General features: G+C 48.8%; 11 protein-coding genes across 11 annotated transcripts; 6 read left to right on the top strand and 5 right to left on the bottom strand.

The window, feature by feature from the left end:
• Positions 1-641: 641 nt before the first annotated feature.
• Positions 642-1,925, bottom strand: M431DRAFT_78684 (hypothetical protein; the record flags this gene model as incomplete). Its single annotated transcript, XM_024922730.1, has 2 exons — positions 642-1,649; positions 1,764-1,925. 2 exons carry the CDS (start codon positions 1,923-1,925, stop codon positions 642-644), a joined length of 1,170 nt encoding a protein of 389 aa, XP_024777816.1.
• Positions 1,926-3,160: 1,235 nt separating this feature from the next.
• On the bottom strand, positions 3,161-4,897 carry M431DRAFT_65073 (hypothetical protein; the record flags this gene model as incomplete). The annotated part of the gene is made up of 1 exon (XM_024921677.1): positions 3,161-4,897. A coding segment is annotated over one exon (1,737 nt), but the record flags the coding sequence as incomplete, so codon positions are not given.
• Positions 4,898-6,384: 1,487 nt separating this feature from the next.
• Positions 6,385-7,278, top strand: M431DRAFT_79076 (hypothetical protein; the record flags this gene model as incomplete). The annotated part of the gene is made up of 1 exon (XM_024922775.1): positions 6,385-7,278. The coding sequence occupies one exon, from the start codon at positions 6,385-6,387 to the stop codon at positions 7,276-7,278; it is 894 nt and encodes a 297-aa protein (XP_024777814.1).
• A 63-nt stretch (positions 7,279-7,341) lies between these two features.
• On the bottom strand, positions 7,342-8,696 carry M431DRAFT_358912 (hypothetical protein). The gene is made up of 2 exons (XM_024914543.1): positions 8,128-8,696; positions 7,342-8,068 (listed from the first exon to the last, which is right to left on the bottom strand). Exons 1-2 carry the CDS (start codon positions 8,364-8,366, stop codon positions 7,405-7,407), a joined length of 903 nt encoding a protein of 300 aa, XP_024777813.1. The 5' UTR covers positions 8,367-8,696; the 3' UTR covers positions 7,342-7,404.
• On the top strand, positions 8,656-10,618 carry M431DRAFT_479650 (hypothetical protein; the record flags this gene model as incomplete). Its single annotated transcript, XM_024915790.1, has 2 exons — positions 8,656-9,026; positions 9,088-10,618. 2 exons carry the CDS (start codon positions 8,656-8,658, stop codon positions 10,616-10,618), a joined length of 1,902 nt encoding a protein of 633 aa, XP_024777812.1.
• A 388-nt stretch (positions 10,619-11,006) lies between these two features.
• M431DRAFT_78545 (hypothetical protein) lies at positions 11,007-12,168 on the top strand (the record flags this gene model as incomplete). The annotated part of the gene is made up of 2 exons (XM_024922711.1): positions 11,007-11,484; positions 11,531-12,168. The coding sequence occupies 2 exons, from the start codon at positions 11,007-11,009 to the stop codon at positions 12,166-12,168; spliced, it is 1,116 nt and encodes a 371-aa protein (XP_024777811.1).
• Positions 12,169-12,222: 54 nt separating this feature from the next.
• M431DRAFT_77423 (hypothetical protein) lies at positions 12,223-14,528 on the top strand (the record flags this gene model as incomplete). Its single annotated transcript, XM_024922575.1, has 3 exons — positions 12,223-13,021; positions 13,076-14,188; positions 14,242-14,528. Coding segments are annotated over 3 exons (2,199 nt in total), but the record flags the coding sequence as incomplete, so codon positions are not given.
• A 231-nt stretch (positions 14,529-14,759) lies between these two features.
• M431DRAFT_68770 (hypothetical protein) lies at positions 14,760-15,131 on the top strand (the record flags this gene model as incomplete). The annotated part of the gene is made up of 1 exon (XM_024921772.1): positions 14,760-15,131. A coding segment is annotated over one exon (372 nt), but the record flags the coding sequence as incomplete, so codon positions are not given.
• Positions 15,132-15,771: 640 nt separating this feature from the next.
• M431DRAFT_517721 (hypothetical protein) lies at positions 15,772-16,984 on the bottom strand. Its single transcript, XM_024920342.1, has 2 exons — positions 16,648-16,984; positions 15,772-16,550 (listed from the first exon to the last, which is right to left on the bottom strand). The coding sequence occupies exons 1-2, from the start codon at positions 16,826-16,828 to the stop codon at positions 15,802-15,804; spliced, it is 930 nt and encodes a 309-aa protein (XP_024777808.1). The 5' UTR covers positions 16,829-16,984; the 3' UTR covers positions 15,772-15,801.
• Positions 16,985-17,692: 708 nt separating this feature from the next.
• On the bottom strand, positions 17,693-18,703 carry M431DRAFT_79435 (hypothetical protein; the record flags this gene model as incomplete). Its single annotated transcript, XM_024922819.1, has 1 exon — positions 17,693-18,703. One exon carries the CDS (start codon positions 18,701-18,703, stop codon positions 17,693-17,695), a length of 1,011 nt encoding a protein of 336 aa, XP_024777807.1.
• A 2,201-nt stretch (positions 18,704-20,904) lies between these two features.
• Positions 20,905-22,500, top strand: M431DRAFT_110270 (hypothetical protein). Its single transcript, XM_024911745.1, has 5 exons — positions 20,905-21,146; positions 21,205-21,312; positions 21,371-21,621; positions 21,685-21,814; positions 21,870-22,500. Exons 1-5 carry the CDS (start codon positions 21,082-21,084, stop codon positions 22,150-22,152), a joined length of 837 nt encoding a protein of 278 aa, XP_024777806.1. The 5' UTR covers positions 20,905-21,081; the 3' UTR covers positions 22,153-22,500.
• The last annotated feature ends 1,059 nt before the right edge of the window (positions 22,501-23,559 follow it).

Below are 23,559 nucleotides of genomic sequence, written 5' to 3'. Positions count from 1 at the left end.
CTCTCCCAAGTTGAGCTGCCTGCCGCGTCACATGATTCATCACCTGCACCTTCAAAGCTCTCTGCATCTTCCCGGGATCCTTTGGCTGCAGCATCTTCTAGTGCCTGCAACTGCAACAGGCCGGACTAACCTCGCAGGTACTTGGTCAACCGCAGCCGGTATGCGCACTTGATAGGTACATGTACCCATCTGCTCATACATAACATCTTGACCTCCTTTCCGAGGCCTCTCGACCTGCCATCCTCCAATTACAGCCAAACAATCGCTCGATTTCCAAGCCGCCCAAGCGGTGTAACTAGCGGCTGCTGAGGGCTTTCCGAGGCTCTGGTCGGTGCGCTGACAATTGTCGCGACTGGGGGGCGCCTCTTTTGACAACTCACCGCAGACGAACCTAGCCTGCCTTTGGCGAGTCCATCCCCGTTCCAGGAGGCTTCACATATTCGACACACTGGATTGGGAACGTGGCTTGGCCTAAATCAATGTCTGCTAGTGCACAGGGTGCGGCGAAAAAGAAGCTTTCTGCTCCCTTGTGGAACGCTACAGAAGTTGCTGCTAGTGCTAACGGGAGACGATATACGATACGATACTGTACAAGCCGGTCATGGGCCGGATTCTGCTTATACAGCTTTTTCCTTTCCTGCCTATTGCCAAGATGAGAAGGATGAGGGTCCCCCTTCAGCCGGTCTTTGGATCCTCTCATTCTGCCCGGCCTGCATGAACGGCGCCTTCTCGAGGGCTCTGGCCTGAATCTCCCATATCCTCTTCCCGAGCCTTACAAGGTCTGGCCCAAACTGCTCCACCAACACCTGTTGATCCATGTGACCCTCCGATATCTTGTTGCTTCGCTCTTCGTCGGAGCCAAACGTCAAGACCCTCCACAGCGTCTTCCAGTACTCTATGGCCTCCCTCGCGTGCGGCGAGTTGCTGTTGATATTCGTCGCCACCATGTAGAACGAGGACCGCTTGGCGTGGGCGCTCCTGGGCTTGAACAGCTGGATGGAGGAGAACCTGCTAAACGTGTAGAGCAGGTTCACAGTGTCCACGGCCTCTAGCTTGTGTAGTAGGACCACCATGGTGCCGCCTAGCGAGACGTGTTCGAGCCCAATGGCGAGCTGCGTAGCTGTCAGACGCCGCGACTCCCACGGCTCCCGATAGGCGGCCCGGGCGTGGGTTCTCAAAACCTGCCCATCGCAGAAGATGAGATCGAAGCGCCGCTCACGCTCAATGGCCGGCTCCAGCACGAAGCTCTCGGCGTCTGGGTGGTCCTGAGGAATGTTGTCCTCCGTGTAACAACCCATATCCCCAGCAAACATGGTAATGTCCGCGTATTTGAATGCTACGTTTGCGCCTAGCGGCATGATGACCTCATGTCCTCCCTGAGTGGGTGGCAGCGAGAACCCCGTGGCTTCGGCTCGGGCATTCATCCTGATGGCTGATTCTAGGAACCCACCCGGAGCTGCGCAAAAGTCTAGCATCCGGGGCTTGCCGGGCCACGTTACGTGGACTCGGAGTGCGCCGGTGGCTTGGTTCATCTCGCTGGCAATGTTCTTCATCATTTTATAGAAAAACTTGATCGTCTTTTCATCTGCGTGGTCTGCTTGGTGTCTTTGCTTTTGGAAAAACACATCACCGGCCTTGTTCTCCCATCCCTAACATATTAATGAGCACACACTATCTAGGAATTCTTGACTAGAAATTAAGAGTCGATTGTTGTTGAGAGCAGCAACACTCTAGTGCAAGTTACATAGCATAACATCACATACCTTTTGTTGTAGGGCGTCCAGGTGCCGATACTCTGGGGCATTCTCCAGCAGCCAGGTCTTCAAAACGGGTCTCTCTCGTCCGTTCGCATCTGGGCTCAATCTCGTGTCCGTCTCCAGCGAGCTAGACACGCTCGGTGTGTTTCTGGAGGGTGGTGATGACATGTCGTCGTCGTGGGTCAGCTTCATCGAACATGTGGCAGTATCCATACGTGAGATCCATCAGAAGCATGGGCTGGGCCACAACAAAGGGCCGGGGTATGCTTTTTTAAAAACAAGGAAAAATCTTCCTTCATCCTCGTACAAGTATTGCCTATTGGGCGGCCTACGACCCAAGGTATCAATAGGCTTATTCACTCGGCCCGTTGCATCGTTGGATCAATATCCGAAAATCAGCCCAACGGGGCTGTCGTGATCTCGGCTGTGACTCTCCGGACAGCAGCGATGAAAACAGATGCATTCGTGTGCCAGTAACAGCACATCTTTCCACCTCATCACTTGGTGCGTGGCCATCTTCATTCACTGCTTCGGTGGTGAATGAGATATCCACCACTCGTAACTCGTAACTCGTATGCATCTTCTAGAAACATAGACACTCCTGACTTCAATAACGACGGCCTCCCGCGTAACCGCTGCGTCACGACAGCCCTCGTGTCAGACGAGGCTGGGCTGTGAAAAGAAGAACGAAAGAGACTGAGAAGAAAACCGAACGGACCCATATTAAGCCAGCCATGCATCTTACTCCACGTCGCCCGTACGGGCAGGTTGCGTGAATTAAGCAGGATGCGTGCATTCAAGTGGAATGTGTGTGGTCGCCTTGTTGCAATCGGTGAAAGGGTGGAGGAGAGAAGAGAGAGACTGAGCCAATACGTACGAGTGCAGATATGGAGATGGGGGTGGGATGACGGTGGCGATGGAGTAATTTTTTGTGGTAGGGGTGGGGAATGGAGTTGGGAGAGAGGGTTAAAGAATCTTTTTGTGTGCGTTTAATTATGCAGTTGAGCTTTGTTTATTTATTTGTTTGTTTGTTTTGATTTCCTATTTGTTGTGAAGACGCGGTATTGTGATGCGCTTGCTGAATCGCATCGGTGTTGTGAGGAATACCCTGGATATTGTACGAATCACTCTGCAAGTATGGAACCATGGAATCTGATATGATATGATGTGATATGATTTGATATGCTGAGAAATCGAATTTTTCTTTTTCAATCGTAACTCCTACCATAAACGTAGTACTGCATGCGACAGCGAACCAACAAAGTTGCTGTATCTCGCTCAAATAAAAAAAAAGATATGTGATATAATACACAGAGCTGCCCGGCTCGTCTAACGACTCAAATCGCAACAAGCGATGGCGGCTATTGCACCGAGCCTAACTTACAGCTCATCGTCTAGCATTCCCTTCCAAATCGAATGTCGAATTCCTTGAGCACGCTCATGATGCTTGCCGCCTCGACCTCGATTGGTATCCTGCCCGTCTGTGTCACCCTAGGGTCGCCCGCTGGATGAGCCTTGAGCTTCGGCAGCCAGGATCCTATCTCGTCGGCCGCCTGCTCAAAGTTGCGATGACTGGATAGTGTTTGGTAGGCCTCCGCGCAGCTTAGCCCAAGACTGGCCACGCTAGGAAGTGTAACCTTCTCTTGGCTGGGCTTGGACTTGCAACAGCCGCCGCCGGCTCCCTTCCCACCGCAGCAGCCGTCTGCGCTGGCACCTTGCTCGCGGTTGAAGCTGGCGGCCATCAGTCTGCAGAACAAGCCCGATTTCGGGTCAGCCTGGCACTGAGCGCATGTGCCCGGGCCGTTGGGGCCGCAGCTACCGCGAGAAGCCGTGGCTGTCTGCGGTTGGGAGCGCGCTTGCTTGCGGCGCGGCAGCTTGACAGCTCCGTCGGCCGTCATTTCCATTGCCATAGGTGGCAACGGAGTGACAACGTCAGACTCCATGGGAGGTGGTGTCCTGGTTTGTCTTGTCACTGGAGGTGAGGCGTCTGCCGGTGTCATGGCGGGAGTTGCCATGGCGGTGTCAGCACAGACGCAATAGGTCCCATCTTTGCAGAACCCGCAACTATCCCTAAAGTCTGTTGAAAGGGGCTGTGACATGATGGAGCTGGGTTGAGGTGGCGGCAGCTGTGTCGTCCTCGTGAAAAAGGAACTGAAGTCTGTTTCTCTGCTGGCGGCCGCCATTGACCGCTGGCGCTTCTCTTGAGATGATCCTCCTGATGGAGATATGGGCCGCTTCAAGTCTGGCACATGGCTAGCAATCTTTGTAGTGTCGTCTAGACACTGACAGGTTGTTCCGAAGCCGCACTTGCCGCACCCACTGACCACTGATGCGAGGACTTCCTCAGCACAGGCGCAGTGTCCATTTGGTGAGCAGCTACCACAGGTGAGATGTGTTTCAGATAGATCATGAGGGGAGTGGGCATCCATAGTTTCAGGCGGTGTAACTATTTGAGAGATGGAAAAGTGTCGTGCCGTTGATTGCTGTTCAGTCAATCGACTGTCCGACAGATTGTCCGATAGACTGTGCCTTTGCTGGGAAGGCTGGTGATGCTGCTGCCGATTATATGACTGGTGCGGCATGGAAGGTAAGCTGTCTGATCGGAAAGTGGCCTGTTCGTATCTGCGACTGAGCGTCTCGGCCTGCATCTCGGCGCGCATACGCTCCTGTCGCTCTCGCTCCAGCATACTCTCCAGCAGCAGGCATCTGGATCTAAACGACTGCACATCCAGCTCCAGGCTGTGGATCTTATCGGTCAGTTCCTTCTCCCTATTATCCTGGGATTTCTTGTGCTCATCCAGCATCTCCTCAAGCTCGCCAACCCGCGCAGCCCGTCTCTCGCGGAACGCCCTCTGGGCTGCTCGGTTCTGCGCCTTGCGCTTGGTGGGCGGAGTGTCAGTGGCCGGCTTCCTCCCAGGCTTTGGCCGCGGCGGGATGACCCATTCCTTGGAAGTCATCGACATCTTTGGCTGAGGCTGTTCCATTGGCGGATTGGGGCTGATGACCGCCGTCATGGACATTTTGTTGACTGGCGGAAGTGAGATGCGCACAAATGGAGCCTGTGGCGGGGCGGCGGATTTGGGCTGAGAGGGCAGAGGCGCTCGTTTGCGAGGAGCCGACGATGCCTCAGGCGGTGAAGGTTCGACTTTAATAGAATGCAAGTCTTCGTTGGTTGTTCGAGTATCCAGGGATCTGGATTGGAGATGAGGAGATGACGTTGGTGAAATGCTCGCCATGGTGGTGCGAGTCGAGTGGGTTCGGACGAGGATGATCCGTGATTCGCTGTCGGCTGCAACTCGGAAGCCCGAGAAGGGAAAACTGGGTCCGTTTATGCACGCAGTTGGCTGCGTTTGTCGCTGTTCTTTCTCTCTTTCTCTAGACTCCCCTTTGTCTAGAAATAGAATGTTGGGAATAAGAATTCCCCGATATGCAGGTTCTGTGTGCTCGTATGTGAAATGTCCGGAGTGAGCCCTCGGAAGTCGGGGAAGCAGCACAGGGCGTGCAAGTGGTTATGTATCCGTGAGCCGAACGTGGTCTTACACCGAGAATTGCCCGATGATTGCGGGAATCAACTCAGGAGTTCTTGTGCAAAAAACTGCCTTGCGTAAACGGCAAAGTCATCAATCAATGCGAGATGAAGAGATTGCAAGATGCAGAAAGAGAGATGGATGCGGGGCTCGAGAAGATTTGCGAGCTGTAGATTTTGGTTACCCGAGCGTACCCGGCTGGTTCTTATAACGGTCTCACTGGTCCGATGCCAGGAGACTTGGAGTGGGCTTGATCGATTGATAAGATTTGATTGATAAAAATTTGACGCGCCATCCGCTCCACTCCAATGATAGCGGCCAATCAATTCATTTCAGCTACTCAGATCTCCACAATGAGTCTTTACGTGCTCCATATTGGCACTTGTTTGACCAAAGACTGCGCACTTTGCGTTAATTCTGTCGCCTTTTCTATCTGGTTTGGATATCGATACCCATTTAGCATCATCTTATCGATAGAGACTGCAGCATTAATCTAGCCCAGTATCCAGCATCTGATACCAAGGCAATCAAGGTGTTCCTGGCCATCTCAAGGGCTAATCGACCCATCTTCGTATTCGTGTTACACCCAGCACGAACAATAGCTGTTCCGCCCTTCACTCAACAAAGCGGCTGCATCCACTCACTCACCTTGATAGCCCGATTAGTGAGGATCAATGACTAGTGTCTGCTGCCCAGACTTTGGCGGAGCAACTCGAGCTCCGTACACGGGATCATCATACAATATTGGGCCTGGCCGACATCGCTAGCTGCAAACTGCTGGATGAACATGCTACTGTAAAACGGTGCATAACTTTGAAACATATCGGGTGAAGATCATGATGCTATATTCTCCATCAAAGGCTCATCGTGACGATCTGTGTGAGCCGTTGGCGTGGCCTTGAGCTGATTTATATGCTTATAGTGGGGTTATTGAATAATGCGGGATTCTTAGACCGTGTCGCCAACGAGCTCCATCGAAATATGTCCACTTCATTGCTAAGGACAGTATCTCAAGTGTCATCACAACTGTACTGTGCAATTCCTGTCCTCTCTTGATTTGAAAGCGACCAAGTTACCAATTGCCTCAATAATCCTATCCCATGGCCAACATTCCCCCTCCTCTCTCTCTGCCACAGCGAGTCAGCCGACCGGCTATATCGACTTTCAACCTCCCCTCTTCCGACTCATCAGATGCCGAAGATGATGTTCCCTTGCCATTCCCTGCCGCCCTTCCACGAACCGATTTTCTAGCAACAGAGTTTCAGCCTGCCGAATACCTATCAGCTCTTCCACATCGCCACCAGACCCTGGAGGATCTACGCTCAGATCTGCGCGAGAGAACGGCAACAATCAGCACCGAGCTCCTGGAGCTGGTCAATTCGAACTACACGGCATTTTTATCATTGGGATCAGAATTACGAGGAGGCGACGAGAAAGTAGAGGACGTAAAAGTTTCCCTCTTGGGCTTTCGAAGGGCCGTTGAAGAGGTCAAGGAAAAGATTTCGGAACGCAGAAGAGATGCAGAGTCGCTTACGAACGAATTGCGAGATGTACGATCAGATATCGAGCAAGGACGGGCAATGTTGGAAATATCTGAACGACTATCTACTTTAGAGGAAACATTGGCATTAGACAGCTTGCCGAAGAAAGAAGCTGCAGAGTGGGACGACGATAGTGAGGATGATGAAGAGCTTGAAGCAGAAGCTGTAGAAGGATTGATAGGAAGCCCTCCCTCACAACTACTGGCGTCGGCACGAGAGTGCAGCCAAGTCGGGATCTTGATTGGAAAGCTCGACGAGAAGAATGCCTTTGTCGCCAAGCTGAGAGCGCGGTTGATGAAATGCCGGAATACACTTTTGCTAGACCTGAACAATGCCCTCAAAGAAGCTCGAGCTGCTGGGACAAAAGGTCAGGGCCGGGTTCTGGGCTATCTTGGTGTGTACAGGGTTCTTGATGCGCAGGGCGATGCAGTCAAAGCCCTTCGTGGAAGATGATTATTGAGATAATCTCACAAATAAGATCGAAAAATAATATGATACCCCATGACAAAATCTTGAGCTTCAAGCATTCTATTTTATACATTGAATTGGATATTGTACATTATACATGTCGTTATTGATTTACATGACGCCTGACAGTGACTCAACAGTGATTCCGCTCTCTGGATCATTCAGCTTGGCATTCAAGCTCAGCGCTGGGCCATTTGTTGTGCTCAAAATGACCTCGTGCACTTCCTTAGAAACCTCTTCAGAAATCTCGGCGCATTCCGATTTGACTTTCTTCAGGAGCGCCTGGATGTTGGCCTTGAGCTGATCAGGCGTGTGACCAAGTTGTCCGATAGCCATTCGAATGACACCTTGCCTCTCTCGATAATCCGCAGCACCGGCCGAATCGCGAATGGACTTAACCACGTCGTTCACAATCGTCTTCATCCTCTTGCTAGGCATGAGGCCCTTGGGACCCAGAATCTTTCCCAGACCAGCCTTGTTTAGAGCCTTCTCGCTGTTTTCATGACAGATCAGACGATCGAAATCAATCTTTTCCTGGCGAATGGCCTCAAAGAGGGTCTCTTCTCCAACAGCGACAGCGCCGGCGGCGGTAGCAGCAGTTGCGATATCGCTTCCTTCGGGGCAAATAACGGCGATTTGCCAGTCGCTCTGTACGGGATTCGGCAGCCTGATGCTGTTCTTTATGACGGGACCGTTTCTGGCAGTCTTTAGGTTGATGTGAATCTCGTACTTGATCGTAGCGGGAGGTTGGCCGACTTCCACAGCTCGTAGAACTCTGCAATTGGATGAGCAAGTTTGAACAATACTTCCTTCTGGCAGATTGGTGGGAAATACCGCATAGCATCACATAATGTGTACTGGGGGAATTCTCTCTTCTCCAAGTTGTGTCGCTTAAAGTCCTTCGGAACAGCCTTCTTCTTCGTTGTCTTCTTTGTCCGCACCACAGAGGCTTGTCGGGACTGAACCAGCGCCGGGGCTAGGAATCGGGGTATCAGAGGCACGGCCGGTCGTATTGATTGCTGTGAGAGCGTCAGTCTAGCCACAGAGGCCAGACACCGGTCAATTGGTGCCATTTTTGCGGTTGGATCGTGATCGGAGCACAGCTCAAGATGGGATTTCGAACTTGCGCCAGACTCTCGACCTCGCCATATTCTGCTGTGTCGTGCCTCGGAAATTAGGCTAAAAATTTGACACCCAGGTTATCGATAAGAAAATGCGTGGCACGATTGTCCGGCCCCTCGTCCTGCTAAGCTCAGCCCCTCCATTCCCCCCACCAGGCCGAAAATCGTTGTTCGAGTCACGAGGAGCTTGTCTTGCTTCCGTTAATTTCATCGCATTGCTGTGTCGAAATAAGCCGAGAAAATGAAGCACGAGGAGCTTGACGCCATCTCCGCCAAGTTGGCTGGCGACTTCCGCACCATTGAGCCTTTCCTGAGGGACTTGGACAAGCACCTGACGCTGCGATCCTACCTCGAGGGCTACACTCTGGGAGACCTCGAGACTAAGATCTGGCAGACTCTCCGAGCCAACAAGGTCGCCATTGGCTTCATCCGCAAGAATGGCCTCCCTAACCTGACCCGATGGTTCACCTTCATTGAGCAGTCTCACCCTGAGATCCAGGAGGCTACCAAGGCAGATGCTGCTGTCAAAGCTGCCAAGGGCGGTGCCAACTACAACCTTGCCCTCCAGGATACCGACAAGGGCGTCGTTACTCGATTCCTGCCCGAGCCTTCGTATGACATATGCTTTTTACTCCATGCTTATATGTTTTGCAGTATATCTAACCTATCATAGTGGCTACCTTCACATTGGACACGCCAAGGCCGCTCTTCTCAGCGACTACTTCGGCCATGTCGCTTACAAGGGCCAGATGCGCCTGCGACTCGACGACACCAACCCTGCCAAGGAGAAGGAAGAGTTCCAGGATGCCATCGTGGAGGATCTCGCTCTTATGGGCATCAAGCCTGACAGCTTGACCTACACCTCTGACTACTTCGACTACCTGTATGAGATGTGCAAGAAGCTGATCTCTATGGGCCAAGCCTATGCCGATGATACCGACCAGGAGACTATGCGTGCCCAAAGAATGGACGGTATTCCTTCAAAGCGCCGTGAGCGAACCGTCGAAGAGACTCTGAGAATTTTTGAGGAGATGAAGATTGCATCCGAGGAGGGTCTTGCACACTGCATTCGTGCCAAGATCTCCTTTGACAACCCCAACAAGGCCATGCGCGACCCCGTCATCTACCGATGCAACATCGAAAACATTCACCACCGCACTGGCAACAAGTGGAAGGTGTACCCCATGTATGACTTTGCCTGCCCTGTTGTCGATAGCCACGAGGGTGTTACCCACGCTCTGAGATCCACCGAGTACACCGACCGAAACCCTCAGTACCAGTGGTTCATCGATACCCTTCAACTGCGCCAGGTTCACATGTGGGACTTCTCCAGAATCAACTTCGTCAAGACCTTCTTGTCCAAGCGTAAGCTGGCGAAGCTGGTTGACGCCGGAAAGGTCTGGGGCTGGGATGACCCCAGAATGCCCACCATTCGCGGTATTCGACGACGAGGAATGACCATCGAAGCGCTCCGTGATTTCATCATCAAGCAGGGTCCTAGCCGAAACGTTGTCAACATGGACTGGACCACCTTCTGGGCTAACAACAAGAAGGTTATCGACCCTGTCGTTCCCCGATTCACGGCTCTTCTGCTCAAGGACCTGGCCAAGGCTGCCGTGACTGGATCGGAGGCCCCCGCCAGCGTTACCGTGGAGGAGCGGCCCAAGCACCCCAAGAACGCAAGCGTTGGCCTGAAGAAGGTCATCTTCTCACCTACTCTTCACATCGACCAGGCCGATGCCAAGAGCTTCAAGCCCGACGAGGAGATCACTCTGATGGGCTGGGGCAATGCCTTTGTTCGAGATATCTCCACCTCAGATGACCCCATTACATCTTTCAAGCTCGAGCTCAACCTGAAGGGTGACTTCAAGACCACTGAGAAGAAGGTTACTTGGCTTTCTGCTGAGGGCTTCAAGCTGGTCCCCGCTGAGCTGTGGGAGTTTGACTACCTTATCACCAAGGACAAGCTTGAGGAGGACGACAACTTTGAGGACTTCTTGAACCCCAACACGGCCAGCATGGAGGATGCCGTCTGCGATGCCGGCGTTGGCGAGCTGAAGAAGGATGACATTATCCAGCTTGAGCGAAGAGGATTCTACAGAGTAGACAAGGGTCTGAATGACTGGGCTGAGGGCGAGGCTGGATTGAAGGGACCCAGAGTGGTTCTGTTCAGCATCCCCACCGGAAAGACTGGTCCTAAATAAGAAACAAAGCATGTAGTAAAATAAAATGAGGCGAAGCAAGTCTGCTTTTAACACGACACGGACGAATATTAGAGGCTTAAACACAAGTGAATAGTAAGAGCGCTGCTCGTTGATCATAGGCTACATTTGCAGGTTGCCAACATACTGTTCAAGGATGACCAATCATTGTTGAAGGCGGCTGCATTAATCCCCAAGATACCCCTGTACCAAAAATATCCAGCCGTGGATGCCCAGCTCTGGATCTGTACCCATTCATCCTAGCACAGCGCTTGTGTCTGGCAGCTCTCCCAGTTCTGGCAAATCTTGCTCAAACTGAGCAACTTGATGTCTTCGAATTATACTCTAATCCCTACGGCAATCTTCAATATTAAATTTGCGCGCCTTGTCAATGGAAAAGAAACGCCCCGCGACGGCGGAGTGGTCGACTGCGAAGCTCAGGCGCGTTGATGCGCCGTTCGCATTTCCTCTCACACATACAACACCAGTTGCTGGCTTTCGGCCCCGCAGCCTGAATAAGGATGCGTTCACAGTAGGATGGATATGTGCCTTGGAGGCGGAATTAGCTGCATCTGTGGCTATGCTCGATGAAGAATTTCGGAATCTCCCAGAAATTCCGGGTGATTCAAATACTTATACTCTAGGACGAATGGGAGACCACAACATTGTGATGGTTTGCCTTCCAGCAGGAACAACGGGTACAAATGCTGCCTCGATGACAGCTACCAACATGATGCGGAGTTTTCCCAAAATTCGCTTTGGTTTGATGGTAGGCATTGGAGGCGGAGCTCCTGATGAGCCAAGCAATGATTCGCGCAACGATATCCGGCTTGGGGATGTAGTGGTTAGCTGTCCTACAGTCGATTCAAGTATGAGATCCCTTGCATATCTCGATATGAACTAACAGCATCGTAGGTGGCGTATTACAATACGACTTTGGAAAAACGATGAAAGAAGGGAAATTTGTTCAAACCGGCACACTAAATAAGACGCACACAGAATTGAGGACCGGCATTTCAGTACTACGAGCACGCCATCGGATGGAAATCAGCCAAGTTCCATTCCATATTGATACTATGCTCCAGACCAACGAAAAGATGCGCGGCTATTTCGATCACCCAGGTTTGGAGCACGATCAGTTGTTCCGAGCAGATTACGACCACATAGACGGCGAATCGAGTTGCGAGACTTGCGACAGAGGAGCCTTGCTGATTCGGAAGCCGCGCGCAGATAAAGACCCTGCCATCCATTATGGTCTTATTGGTTCAGCTAATCAAGTTATGAAGCATGGAATGACCCGAGAGAAGCTTCGAAAAGAAAAGGGCATACTCTGTTTTGAGATGGAAGCTGCAGGACTTATGGACATTCTCCCTTGCCTAGTGATTCGAGGCATATGCGATTATGCGGACTCGCACAAAAATAAGAGGTGGCAGCCCTATGCGGCAGCGGCTGCTGCTGCATACGCCAAAGAAATCCTGTCTGTTGTTCCTCCAGCAGAAGCGCCGCCGATATTCCCTATGAACATTGATACTATACATGTACGAAAATCATGAACGACTGAAACTGAGACTATCGACGGATAGGCTAATTTGCTCTCCATATAGAACATGCTTCAGTCTTTTATTTCTGAGTCGAGTCTGGAGCAATTGCTTCAACTCCTACCAGCACCGGAGCAAAGCCAACGCAAATCCGCAATACCAGATTTAGATCCCCGAGATCATAAATTTTCTTGGGTGTTTGAAAATGTTGACTATAAGTCCTGGAGATCCAATGATAGCCGTTTCGTCCTTTGTCTCTCTAGCCCTCTAGGCCACCACTTATCTCAAGTCACATCCTACGCCGTGGACCAAGAGGAGAAGGCCAACCGCCCTGTTCTGTATTGTTTCTGCTCGAAACTAAAAAATGGCGAGTTTTACAAAGGTGGCCAGAATGCTGAAGGCCAAAATATTGCACTTGCTAGTGCCCTCATTTACACACTTCTGAAGCAGATTGTTCTTCTTTCACCGATAGAGAAAAGACTACTAATCATGCATAATCTTATCAATTCCCTGCTGCAGAAGATTTTCGAAAACCCCCCCAGTCAAAACTGGACGGAAAATGGTTTCGATAGCAATGATCCTTTCAAAGGTTTACATGAATTTCTTTGCAATACGACAATAGAGGATCTTTTAGCTGTTTTCCAGGTCATTCTAGATTATGCCAAACCACAACCCACCTTAGTTGTTCTCGATGGAATAGAAAAAGCTTACCAAGGTGGCCGGTTTCTTCACCTTGTTGGTGTGCTCATAAACGACCTTCGACGACAAAGCTCAAATATCAAGGCATTACTTGCAGGCCCGACAATTTGTGATATTACTGCTCTTTCCCAAGAGAGTGTGTTTATCGAGTATGACAAGGAGCGAAAAGGTTTGCTAACAGTCTCCTTCCAAATTTGAATTCTACTAACAGTAATGGACACAGAGTGCCTATCTAGCCTCGAGTTTGAAAACACGCGCTATGAAAAGATTACACCAGAACAAAGCGGCTCCTTCAAGTGGATTTGGACGCATGATGAGTACAAACGTTGGTCCATTTCAGAAACTTCTCGCCTACTCTATATACAAGGGAAACCTGGTAGTGGCAAAAGCACTCTCACAAAATATTTTGACTCTAATCTCCCAACTAGAGAGCCAGCTGCAAAGAAAGCTATCGTGGCAAAGTTCTTTTATAGTTTCAGAGAGGGCGAACCCCAAAGGAGCCACTATAACATGCTTCTTTCGCTTCTACATGACATCTTATCTCAGGAAAAAAACTTCTTTTACCATTATTGTCAAGCCGAATATCGGGCTCATCATTGCTCTGGATCGAAATGGGACTACCAATCTCTGAAACGAATATTTGGGTCATTACAAGACTACTATTCGACATCAAAGCGATTATACATTATCATCGATGCGGTCGATGAATCCGAGGAAGCAGACAGACATGATATTCTCAATCTACTTTACGACTTGTGTTCTAATACAAAATACTGCGTCGTCAAAATCTTTATCGCAAGTCGACCAGTAACACAGCTAGAAGCCCGCCGAGACCAGTTCCTCAATTTTATTAGGTTACAAGATGAAACGACACTTGATATTTCCAATTTCGCCAATTCTTTACTTCACGGCCTTGATCTTACTCGAGCGACTGCATATATGATTGAAAATGCCCAAGGAGTTTTCCTTTGGGTCAAATTGGTGGGCAAGGAATTGCTAAGGTTCCATGAAGATGGATATTCTGAACATGACATATTTCTTATGCTTAAACAACTTCCAACAGAACTTGAAGAATTTTACGGACTCATGCTAGATAAAATGAGAACAAACAAGTCATGCCTGTCTTATGGATTGAAAATGTTTCGATTCATTATGTTTGCACGGCGGCCTCTCAGGGTGGAGGAACTTCTCCACAGTCTCGGTATTCCAGACAATATTGAACCCGACTCGATTTCCAATCTCACTGATGAGATTTTCGAGCAACGTGTACCATTATCGGAGAGAATCATCGTCTCTTGTGGTGGTAACTTCTTAGAAATTAAAGAACGGAACGATGGTATAAGCATAACGCCGCACAATGCTTCTGTATTTATAGCTAATGACTTATAGGACATCGGGTAGTCCAAGTTATACATCAAACTGCCCTCGAGTTTCTCCGCGATCCTCATGGAGTGGTTTCGAAATCAGAGTTTCGCATAGATGAAGAACATGCACATATGTTCATAGCCACAACTTGCTCCCGATATATAATGCTTTGCGCTGCCAGCACCTCCCAACGAGAGGGGCTACCAGATCTCGAACATTGGAGTTCCAACCATTATGATTATTACGCAAAGTACCTTAATAAAAGACCGCTGGCATTCTATGCTTCCAACCATTTAGAATACCATGTCAATTGCTATATGAAATACGTCAACCAAACTTCTAATACTCAAAAACTCGCCGTTCAAGTTACATGTGACTGGATCAACAACCCCTTCAAGCATTTGTTAAAGAGCTGGTATGGTTCACATTTGACGCCAAGTATTTCAAGAACAATAAAGAAGGGCCTATTATTTGCTGCCGCCAAAGGTGGATTTGATGTCGTGCCTGAAATATTGGTGTCAGTTGGGGTAGACGTTAATATCAAGGGGAAGTCTGGCCGGACACCGCTTTCATTAGCCGCTGGGAGCGGGCGTGAGTCTACCGTAAGGTTACTGCTTGACAAAGGCGCATTCATTGATTCTCAAGATACCTATGGTCGAACACCGCTTTCCGTGGCCGCTGAGAATGGGCAATATTATACCGTACGGTTACTGCTAAAAAAAGGCGCAGTTATTGATTCTCAAGATATTTATAGTCGAACGCCACTTTCATTAGCCGCCGGGAGCGGGCATGAGTCTACCGTAAGGCTACTGCTTAAAAAAGGCGCAGGTATTGAGTCCCAAGACATCTATAGTCGAACGCCGCTTTCATTGGCTGCCGGGAACGGGCACGAGTCTGTCGTAAGACTACTGCTTGGAAAAAACGCAAATATTGATCCTCGAGATTATTCCGGCCGGACACCGCTTTCATTAGCCGCTGGGAGCGGGCATGAGTCTACCGTAAGGTTACTGCTTGACAAAGGCGCACTCATTGATTCTCAAGATACCTATAGTCAAACGCCGCTTTCATTGGCCTCCAGGAATGAGCACGAGTCTATCGCAAGGCTACTGCTTGAAAAAGGCCATTGAAAAAAACCGCAGCTATTAATTCTAAAGATGATTCCAGCCGGACGCCGCTTTTGCCAGGAATGGAAACGCGGCCATTGTCGAGCTGCTGTAACATAACGGCGCAGATTCTAAAAGAGGGTTGAGAGACCAATGAGACTGTATGCAATATAGGTTGCTGAGAATCAGCATGGGAATATCGTCACGCTTTTACTAGCACGGGAATACAATATGGTCGTGCCCAGACCAGAAAGTGTATCCATATCCTGATATGAGAGGCAAGGGGGGGCATCTGCTTGATTCACTGTCCTACCTAGCAGTAATTTTTCAACGCAGGTATATACCTGGATCAGGTAACTGTGAACAAAGTTCTCAGTAATTATTTCACCTTGAAATGAATAGAATAGTATTGAATCGTATTACATTACTTGTAAATCTTCTATAAAAGTTGCTTTACATATATACAATAGCGCGCACTGGTTTAGAAATTTGATTGAGGCTGGATTCCGCTAGGTACATATACACAAGCTAACATATCGCGTATTTTATCCAGCACCAAAGCCTGATTGCTATTAGATGCAGTTGTCTTGTCCTTAGCATTGCCAACACTAACGGAGATGAAACATCCCCCGTGCGTGACCACGGACAGCTCGGTTGGTAGGCGTTTACCGCCGCAGAATGCGACATCTGGTGGTGAGATGATACCAGGGTTGATACGGCTAAGCACCCACTTGAAGTTGGATAGCTCGGTGCAGTTACCCTCGACTTTGGGGAAGTTGACGTTGAGGAAGACGTCTGGGGGGAGATATGGGGATCCAGAGGAGAGGATCTTGTTGGTCAACTGAGCGGCGAGTTGGCCATACAGGATGCTGCGAAGAGGTACCGGTTCCGCATCGAAGGGCAGTCTGCCAACAGATGCTGCAGAGAAGGCTATGGAGGGGATGCCGGCGAGCGCAGCAAAAGTCGCAGCGTTCACAGTTCCTGAGAATGGCAACTGAACAAAGACGTTGGTGCCCACGTTGATGCCTGAAACGGCGAGGTCAGGAGCAGAGCCATTCCACAGTTGAGGACCGAAGGTGTCGATGCCGTACTTCATGGAGGTGACGGGAAAGGAGTTGACCCAGTTGAGATCGGGGCGTGTGGCGTTGTGGCCAGTAAGGCTGCCGTTGGGGATGCAAGAATTATACTGGCATGCATCATTGCGTGGAGTTGGTGGTGAGTCGCTGGCTCCTACAAGCCTCATATGTTAGTTAAAGACCGTATCAAGGCATTCAAGTACATGTATATGGAACTGAGAGTTCTGGGCAGAACAATGAGATTCACCTACCGGTCCCTGACTGGTCATCTGCAGGTGCGGATAGCACGACGTCGTGGCCTGAGGCTATTAACGCGTCGTTGAAAGATCGGATATACGATTCAGCCCAGCCGTCGTCGTTGGACTGGACTATACGAGCACACTGAGCCGCCAGCGCGGGAATGATGGCGGCGAGGCAAGCAGAGGCTCTCATGATGGGAATCGCGATAAATGCAAGGGATTGGCGCGTTATCTAGGAGGACACAAGCGCAAGGGACGAGTTACAAAGATTGAGAACAAAGATATTACATGAGATTCAAGAGCGGCGCGTCGACAGTGAATAAATTTGTGGTTGTAAAGTCAATCTTCAAATTGTTGGAGATTGAGTTCAGCCATGGAGCAGATTAGCAGCCGTGCTGGTACATGTACATAAGCACAGCGGCGTGTTTAGAACTCCGTGCTTTATACGTGTATCGCTCACCCTACACCTCGAGCTCATCAGGTTCGTGATACGATAAATTATATCGGGCGATTCATTTGATGCAGAAGAAAAGGAAATAATGGTTTTCTCTTTGTGCACTCTTTTTATTTTATAGGTTCAAGGTCGTTATTCTGTCTAATTCCTTTCAACGTCAATGGTACAGACCTCTGAGCCAGCAAACATCTTCATTCCACCCAACTCCAAAAAAGCATCTCCCCATCATACGCTCTATTGACCTGAGCGAGTAGATTCTACTCTTTGGCAATTTTAAGTGTAAATATATACATCAAAGATACGTGTCATTAGCCCTCGGAAACGATACTGGAAGTGTTTTGACTGTTAGACTACAGAGCCCGATCACCTGGTTTCATGAAAAGAAAGATTGAGCAAGATTGCGATCTTCATATTAGCTATCTATACCTATACATGAGGTTCTCGGCAAATCAGAATTCCTTCGAATCAGAATAAAAAACACTAGCAATCCACGAAAAATTCGTTGCATCATACAATTCGTTCAATCAAGTTTTCATCGATGGGAATATCCTCCCTCCTCAGACTCTTCCTGTACACAATTTTCGCCCGTTGACTGCAATGCCATCATGCCAAAACATCCTTCTTCACACTGTCGTACCATGCCCTGACACGACCCGGCGCCTCGTTGACGAGATCACTTGAAGCCATCGTGGGGTTGGGTACAGATGCCAACCACGTGATATCCAAGGCAGAGCTCTCTGTCCCAAGGTCGTTCCAGATGGTGATTCTGAGGCTCTGACGCGATGCCTCAACGGAGAAGTCGGTGCAGCAGTGAGGGCAATAGCTGCACACCTCATGCCCCCGTTTGTTGAAGGCGTCTTCTATCGCCATGGAGAATTTCGAAATGGAGCTGTCTCCTGTGGCTTCAGCTGTCCAGAAGGTCTGGTGAGGGCAGATGTGATCGCCAATCAAGAGCCTCTTGTCGATTGGCTGCCCCTTTTGTCGGATTTCGGAGATGCTCTTGAGGAAGAATCTCCCCTCGACGATGCGAGGAGTGATTCTGGCCGCGAGGTAAAGCGGCATGCCATCAAACACGTGTGACTCGGAATAGATGCGAGTTGCCATGAGTCGCGTCAGATATTGTTGGTGTCCAGTCGATATCTCATTGTACAATCGAGTGTACTTCAAAGCCAACTGGACGTGGCGTCGTCCCAGCCAGTAGTTTTCTCTGGCGATAAGCTTCAGGGACAAGTTGTACCGCGAGCGGTACAAGTCGCCGACGGGGCAATTGAGGACCGGGGTGGCTGGAGTGTCGGTCGGGTCGATATCGTGCTGGCACATGCACTCCTCGCAGACCCATTGGTTGTGAGTATCCCGCGACCTGCGAGCGAGATATTCGAACTTCTCCTCACGGAATTCTTCTTCGTCCTTAGAGAAGGAGGTGACGCCGATGGAGTTGTGAATTGGCCGGCAGGTCTCGGCGAAGGCCATCTTGTCCACGGAGAGCATGGAATTGGCGAACTTGCAGATGAGTTCGACGGGCATCTGCAGCAAAGCCACTTTCGCATTGTGGGAGGCGGCTTTCTTTCCTCCTTTCTTCTCAATGGTCTTCTGGAGGGTAGCGCGGGGAGCCATTGTGTCGAATATAGACGTGAAAAAAAATAAAAAGAATTGTTAAATAGAAGTTGGAGCTGGTGAAATTGTCTAATGGCTATCGAGATATATGATTGTAGAGAGACGAGTAGAGAGACGAGTTTTGATGAGTAGATGGACAAAGTTCTTGGAAGATGTGTGGGCTGGAAGATTGCGGTGGATGCAGGGAAACAAAACAAAAGGAAAACAAAGGGGGGGGGAGGGTCGTATTTATAACAGAGCCCAAAGTTTGAGGCGCCAAAACAAAAGGAAAAATCTGATAAACAGAGAACAAACGGAGTCAGTTTGAACTGAAATTGGTGGTGCCACCGCCACGATGAGTCTTCACAACCCGCTCACTTGCTGGAGATAAGAAATTGCATTTTAACCTCTAAGCTATAAGGCAGATTAATACTAATTTCACCAAAGATTCTGAACTATCGGACTCTAGCTTGAGATAGATGGCTGTTACCATAGCGATTTGCAGCCATTGCCAGCATAGAGTTGTTCATTGATGCTGGGGTCCTCTCGACGACGCTGCCTGTTTCTAGACCCTTCTGGTGCTGCTTTATTCACCTTTTAGCATTGCAGATACGTACGTTATTCTACAAAGTACATACATAGGTAGGTATCCAGTAATCGAGAGCCAACTGGCGTAACAATGGGCGCGGGCGCAGTGACACCCATTTACAGCTGAATGGGTATGTAAGAATCTTCAGGATTGTTTCACGCTGCCTTGACTTGCAGCTGCGCCGCCCGGACACTTGGTAACCAGTCAAAGAATGGTATCAAAGATCTAACAAGATTTTCTATTTGTTGTCTGAATTTCTTTATTCTCGTCTCGAACCTTGGTACCTCCTTTGTCCCCGTACATTCTCATTCCGTGCGGAAATTACCGGTATTTTCCCTTTCTCTCTTTCTTTTCTTTCTTTTTCTTCCTTATTTGGTCATTGGGCCATTCTTTGCAAAGCCACGCTCTTTTTATTGCTTTTCTTAATTGTTCTCCAAGATACGCTTTGTAATTTGATGCGACTGCTGTGTCCTTTGGGAGTATATCGAGGCTGGGTACACCATTTCCATCCATTTACTCTGTCTGAGGAGCAATAAAAGCCGTGCTGAGATTGATACTAACAATGGCATATCAAGCCACATGCAAGATGTGCGGTTACACAATCCGATCTCGCTGCAAAGAATGTGAGTCGTTACACAGATCTGCTGTCAAGTTGAGATGGATGGATTGTGTAATCACATCAGATTGGGCAGCCTTGCGCCCTCTGCTTTCACAATGCATCAATCTTCTCAGCCGAATTACCCTCGTATTGCTAACATTAGCACTCCATCAACTTGCATGCATGATACATGTATGCGTTGATAGTTTGGCTCACATGGGTGCTTAGTCTGACTTGTACGTGTAGGCAACCCCACGAATCGCCTTGCTCATGACCTGTGATGCAAGATCTTGAAAAATACCGAGCTGGTAACAACAACCTATCATCAGAATGCTTCGAACGTAAGTTGGCATTTCGAGACTGCTTGGTCCAGTTGTTCGATTCCCATCGCCAGTTTGGTCATCAAACCTGTGCACTCAAGCGTCATCGGTTTTTAGGACGCAGATGTACCGCAAAAATGCTAGATAACTTGATGCTGGATTTAATCGCTTCATCGTAATCATTAAGATGATCGCGCCCATCTGAAGGCAGCTGAATGCAGGGATATTTATCAGCTGCTCTCCTGCATGCCGATGTGGTCAGAAAACAAGGCTCGGATATAACCTGTGCCGCTTTGCCACTGTCTTGGTTGGAGACAATACAAAGTTATGATTCGGTATGTAGCCCAATCAAACACGACTGAACCATGAGTTTTCTCGTAACCCATCTATTAAAGAATTTTGACAGATACAAATCCCAATTTTCAGCTGCGAATGTCGCCAATAATCTCTTCGTCTTTTAATAGACGGGTTTAATTATGGTATGGAGTGCTCCGGGTTAAGCACTACCCCAAACTTGACGTTACATTGGGATGCGTGCGGAGTACATTTCCTTTCTTTTTACACTGCCGCAGTAGAGCATTATCGATGTATTTGTGCAAGTTTGATGCAGTATATCTGTCAGCGGACCATTCTCAGCTCACAACTCTCCGTGCCGCTAGTCTCAGAGCGTGCCGTGTATGTACTCAATGTCTCAGACATTCGACGTCAATGAAAAGGTCGCCTCCTAAAAGGGGAAGATAGTCTTGCGACTATATGAGAAGGGCTTTATCCCTTTCTCTCGACAATGTCAGAGACGAAATATCATCCTTTGCACTTTAGATACGAATAGCAAATCTCTTTGGGGTGTAATAGTTATTCCTTCTCAGTCTTCCCCGCCATCACTTCAAGCAAAATGCCAGCTGTCACCGATAATAGCGATAACTATATTTTGGGTAGGAGCTTTATAGAGACCATAAGGTAACATACAATTCTTTTCCCCCAACGTCCAATTGAGATATAGCCTAATTGATGTTAGATTGGATGGCCAACACTTCATATTTAACCTCCAAAACGGCTATACTATCGATCCCCGAATCCCCATCAACCCGGACACGAAGATTGCAGAGATCGGCACAGGAACTGGGTCAGTTCACCCTCAAGAGAGATGCTCCTCTTCTTCGTCTTACTCATTAGCGTGATAGCATATGGCTTCTGGATGTGTCTTCCCAGGTTCCTTCAACTGTTCAGCTTCACGGTTTTGACATCTCAGATGAACAATTTCCTCCAAAGTCGACTCTGCCAAGTAACGTAACTCTGCAGGTTATGAATGCTTTTGAGGAAGTACCTGAAGAGCATTTTCAGAAATACGACGTGGTCCACATGCGACTTTGGTGTGCCATCATTAGAGGGTGTGATACCTTTGCCTTGATTAGACATGTCACGCAGTTGCTGAGTACGTTCTCGCCACCCTTTATTTCTCCTGACGTCGTATTATAAGTACTTACCAAAACGCTAGAGCCGGGCGGTTACCTACAATGGGACGATTACGACCCTGACCGGAATGGAGCGTACATCAAAGGAGAAGAAGCTGAGGCATTGTATTCCTTCGCTTCACTGATTCGAAAAGAATTGAACATTGATCCTTCGTGAGTTGAAACTAAAGTTCTTGTTCCGAGATATACACTAATAACGCATACCTAGTTGGCTTGTGGATATTCCAAATCGTGTAAAGAAGGCCGGGTTGAATGTTGTGGAATTTCGGGCAGACCCGTTTTCACAAGCTTGCATTCCGATCATCACTAAGTCATTATTTGCTTTCCACGCGAGTCTCATTGCTGGAGGATACAAAGCTGATATTCCGAGTCTTCCACCTCGTCACGAGGGTGATGCAATATTGGAAGCTGCCTTGGACGCCGTCAAGAATCGAGGAGGAGCACTTCACTGCACTCCATTGGCATTGCTGGCGCAAAAGCCTTTAGCCTGATTGTGTACGGTTCTACACTGGCTTGGTTCCGAGGGTTCCATTTACTGCAAACCACACTCTAGATGAAGCCCGTATCTAAATATCTCTCTCCCTCCTAGTCAAAGAGCAGTATAGTCGTGTAAATATCAATTTATACTCTGTATGTATTGAGAAATACAACGTCGAGGGTGGAAAAGAAATGAATCATAAGATTCACAACTCTTTTCATATAAAGAATCAGTAGTCACCTTGGCACAACTGGTAGTTATGTATAGAATCAAGACTGCATTCATCTTTGAAGACAGCAAAGGTAAAAAGATTAAGGCTTCCTTTATATAAGTTTATCCAAATCATAGTAACTAGAACCAGCTAAGCAGCTCCTCTCTAGTAGGATATCTCTTAACTCTTTCCATCAGCAAATAGAAGCAAAGAGACCCTCCTCCAACCGCTTACCCGTTTGCAAAATGAGACGGCTCGACGGGCGTTCAGAATGTGGATCTTGTGTTTCGAAACGACACAGTAGTCCAAAGACTGAGAGGTTAATTAGCGCAACGTAATCGAGGTTGATCGGGCGCGAAGTCTAGCCGCCGAATACAGTGATCCGTATCTGTAAAAGATCTACACTGCTTAGGACTGTAAGGGGTTATTCGTACGTTTGAAGAGTTGGCCAACCGTAGAATACGGGGCAAATGCTCCGCATGTTGAATCCTGTATTTCATCTGCCCCCAAACTGCCAAGCTGTAGAAGTGTAATCCTAGAGATGATTAGAATAGAACTGGCAACTTATAGTCTCTTGGAGGTATGAGAGTCTTACACTACTAGTATTCTTTCAGATGTCTGGTTAGCTCGACCGAGCAGCAGCTTATTTTGGCAGCCGTAGATTGCCTAATTAGGCATAAACGATGCCTCCTTGTTGGAGATATATGGGGGCGCCTCGTAAAAGGAGAGCTACCGGCCCGTTAATAAGGGGCTAAACTGAGATTCGGAAACAATTAGCGACATCTTGCAGATTGCTTCGTAACCTGGCGCCAAAAGACACTGCGAATTTAGGCACTACGCGTTTCATGTTTTCTGGGAAATGCTAAGCGTGAGCTGAGGCCAAGTTACATCTAGACTAGAATCTGCCGAGGGCCGGGCGCCACAGCCGGGGTCCGGTATCTGACACTTGGGAAGCAGCAGGTTAACTATTCGCTAGAACGCATCACTAACTACATTAGTATTGTGTTGGCAAACGATCAATACTTGATCAAGAAGTTGCTAGATGGTTGCTAAGCGATACGCTTACGATCACCTTGTTCACAAAACAGTTCTCGTATATTTCACGTAGCTTCGGCTTTGGCCGGTAAGCTTATAAGTCACCTACCGTAAAAGATGTTGAAGAACAACAAAGAGCTTCCATTAAAGTGTCAGTCGCATTCTGAGGGTTAG

This window comes from Trichoderma harzianum, assembly GCF_003025095.1.
Source record: "Trichoderma harzianum CBS 226.95 unplaced genomic scaffold M431scaffold_3, whole genome shotgun sequence".
Lineage (NCBI taxonomy): Eukaryota > Fungi > Ascomycota > Sordariomycetes > Hypocreales > Hypocreaceae > Trichoderma > Trichoderma harzianum.
The sequence above is the reverse complement of the archived record's forward strand: the minus strand, read 5'-3'. Positions and strand labels throughout refer to the sequence as shown.

What these genes read in the sequence shown, in the direction of transcription:
- M431DRAFT_358912 (XM_024914543.1), bottom strand. Translation starts at nt 8,366, where the DNA reads ATGGCACCAATTGACCGGTGTCTGGCCTCTGTGGCTAGACTGACGCTC. An exon ending in ACATTATGTGATGCTATGCG is followed by an intron (nt 8,069 to 8,127) that starts GTATTTCCCACC and finishes ATCCAATTGCAG; the next exon opens with AGTTCTACGAGCTGTGGAAG.
- M431DRAFT_517721 (XM_024920342.1), bottom strand. Translation starts at nt 16,828, where the DNA reads ATGAGAGCCTCTGCTTGCCTCGCCGCCATCATTCCCGCGCTGGCGGCT. An exon ending in AGATGACCAGTCAGGGACCG is followed by an intron (nt 16,551 to 16,647) that starts GTAGGTGAATCT and finishes TGAGGCTTGTAG; the next exon opens with GAGCCAGCGACTCACCACCA.
- M431DRAFT_110270 (XM_024911745.1), top strand. Translation starts at nt 21,082, where the DNA reads ATGCCAGCTGTCACCGATAATAGCGATAACTATATTTTGGGTAGGAGC. An exon ending in AGCTTTATAGAGACCATAAG is followed by an intron (nt 21,147 to 21,204) that starts GTAACATACAAT and finishes AATTGATGTTAG; the next exon opens with ATTGGATGGCCAACACTTCA. An exon ending in GAGATCGGCACAGGAACTGG is followed by an intron (nt 21,313 to 21,370) that starts GTCAGTTCACCC and finishes TTAGCGTGATAG; the next exon opens with CATATGGCTTCTGGATGTGT.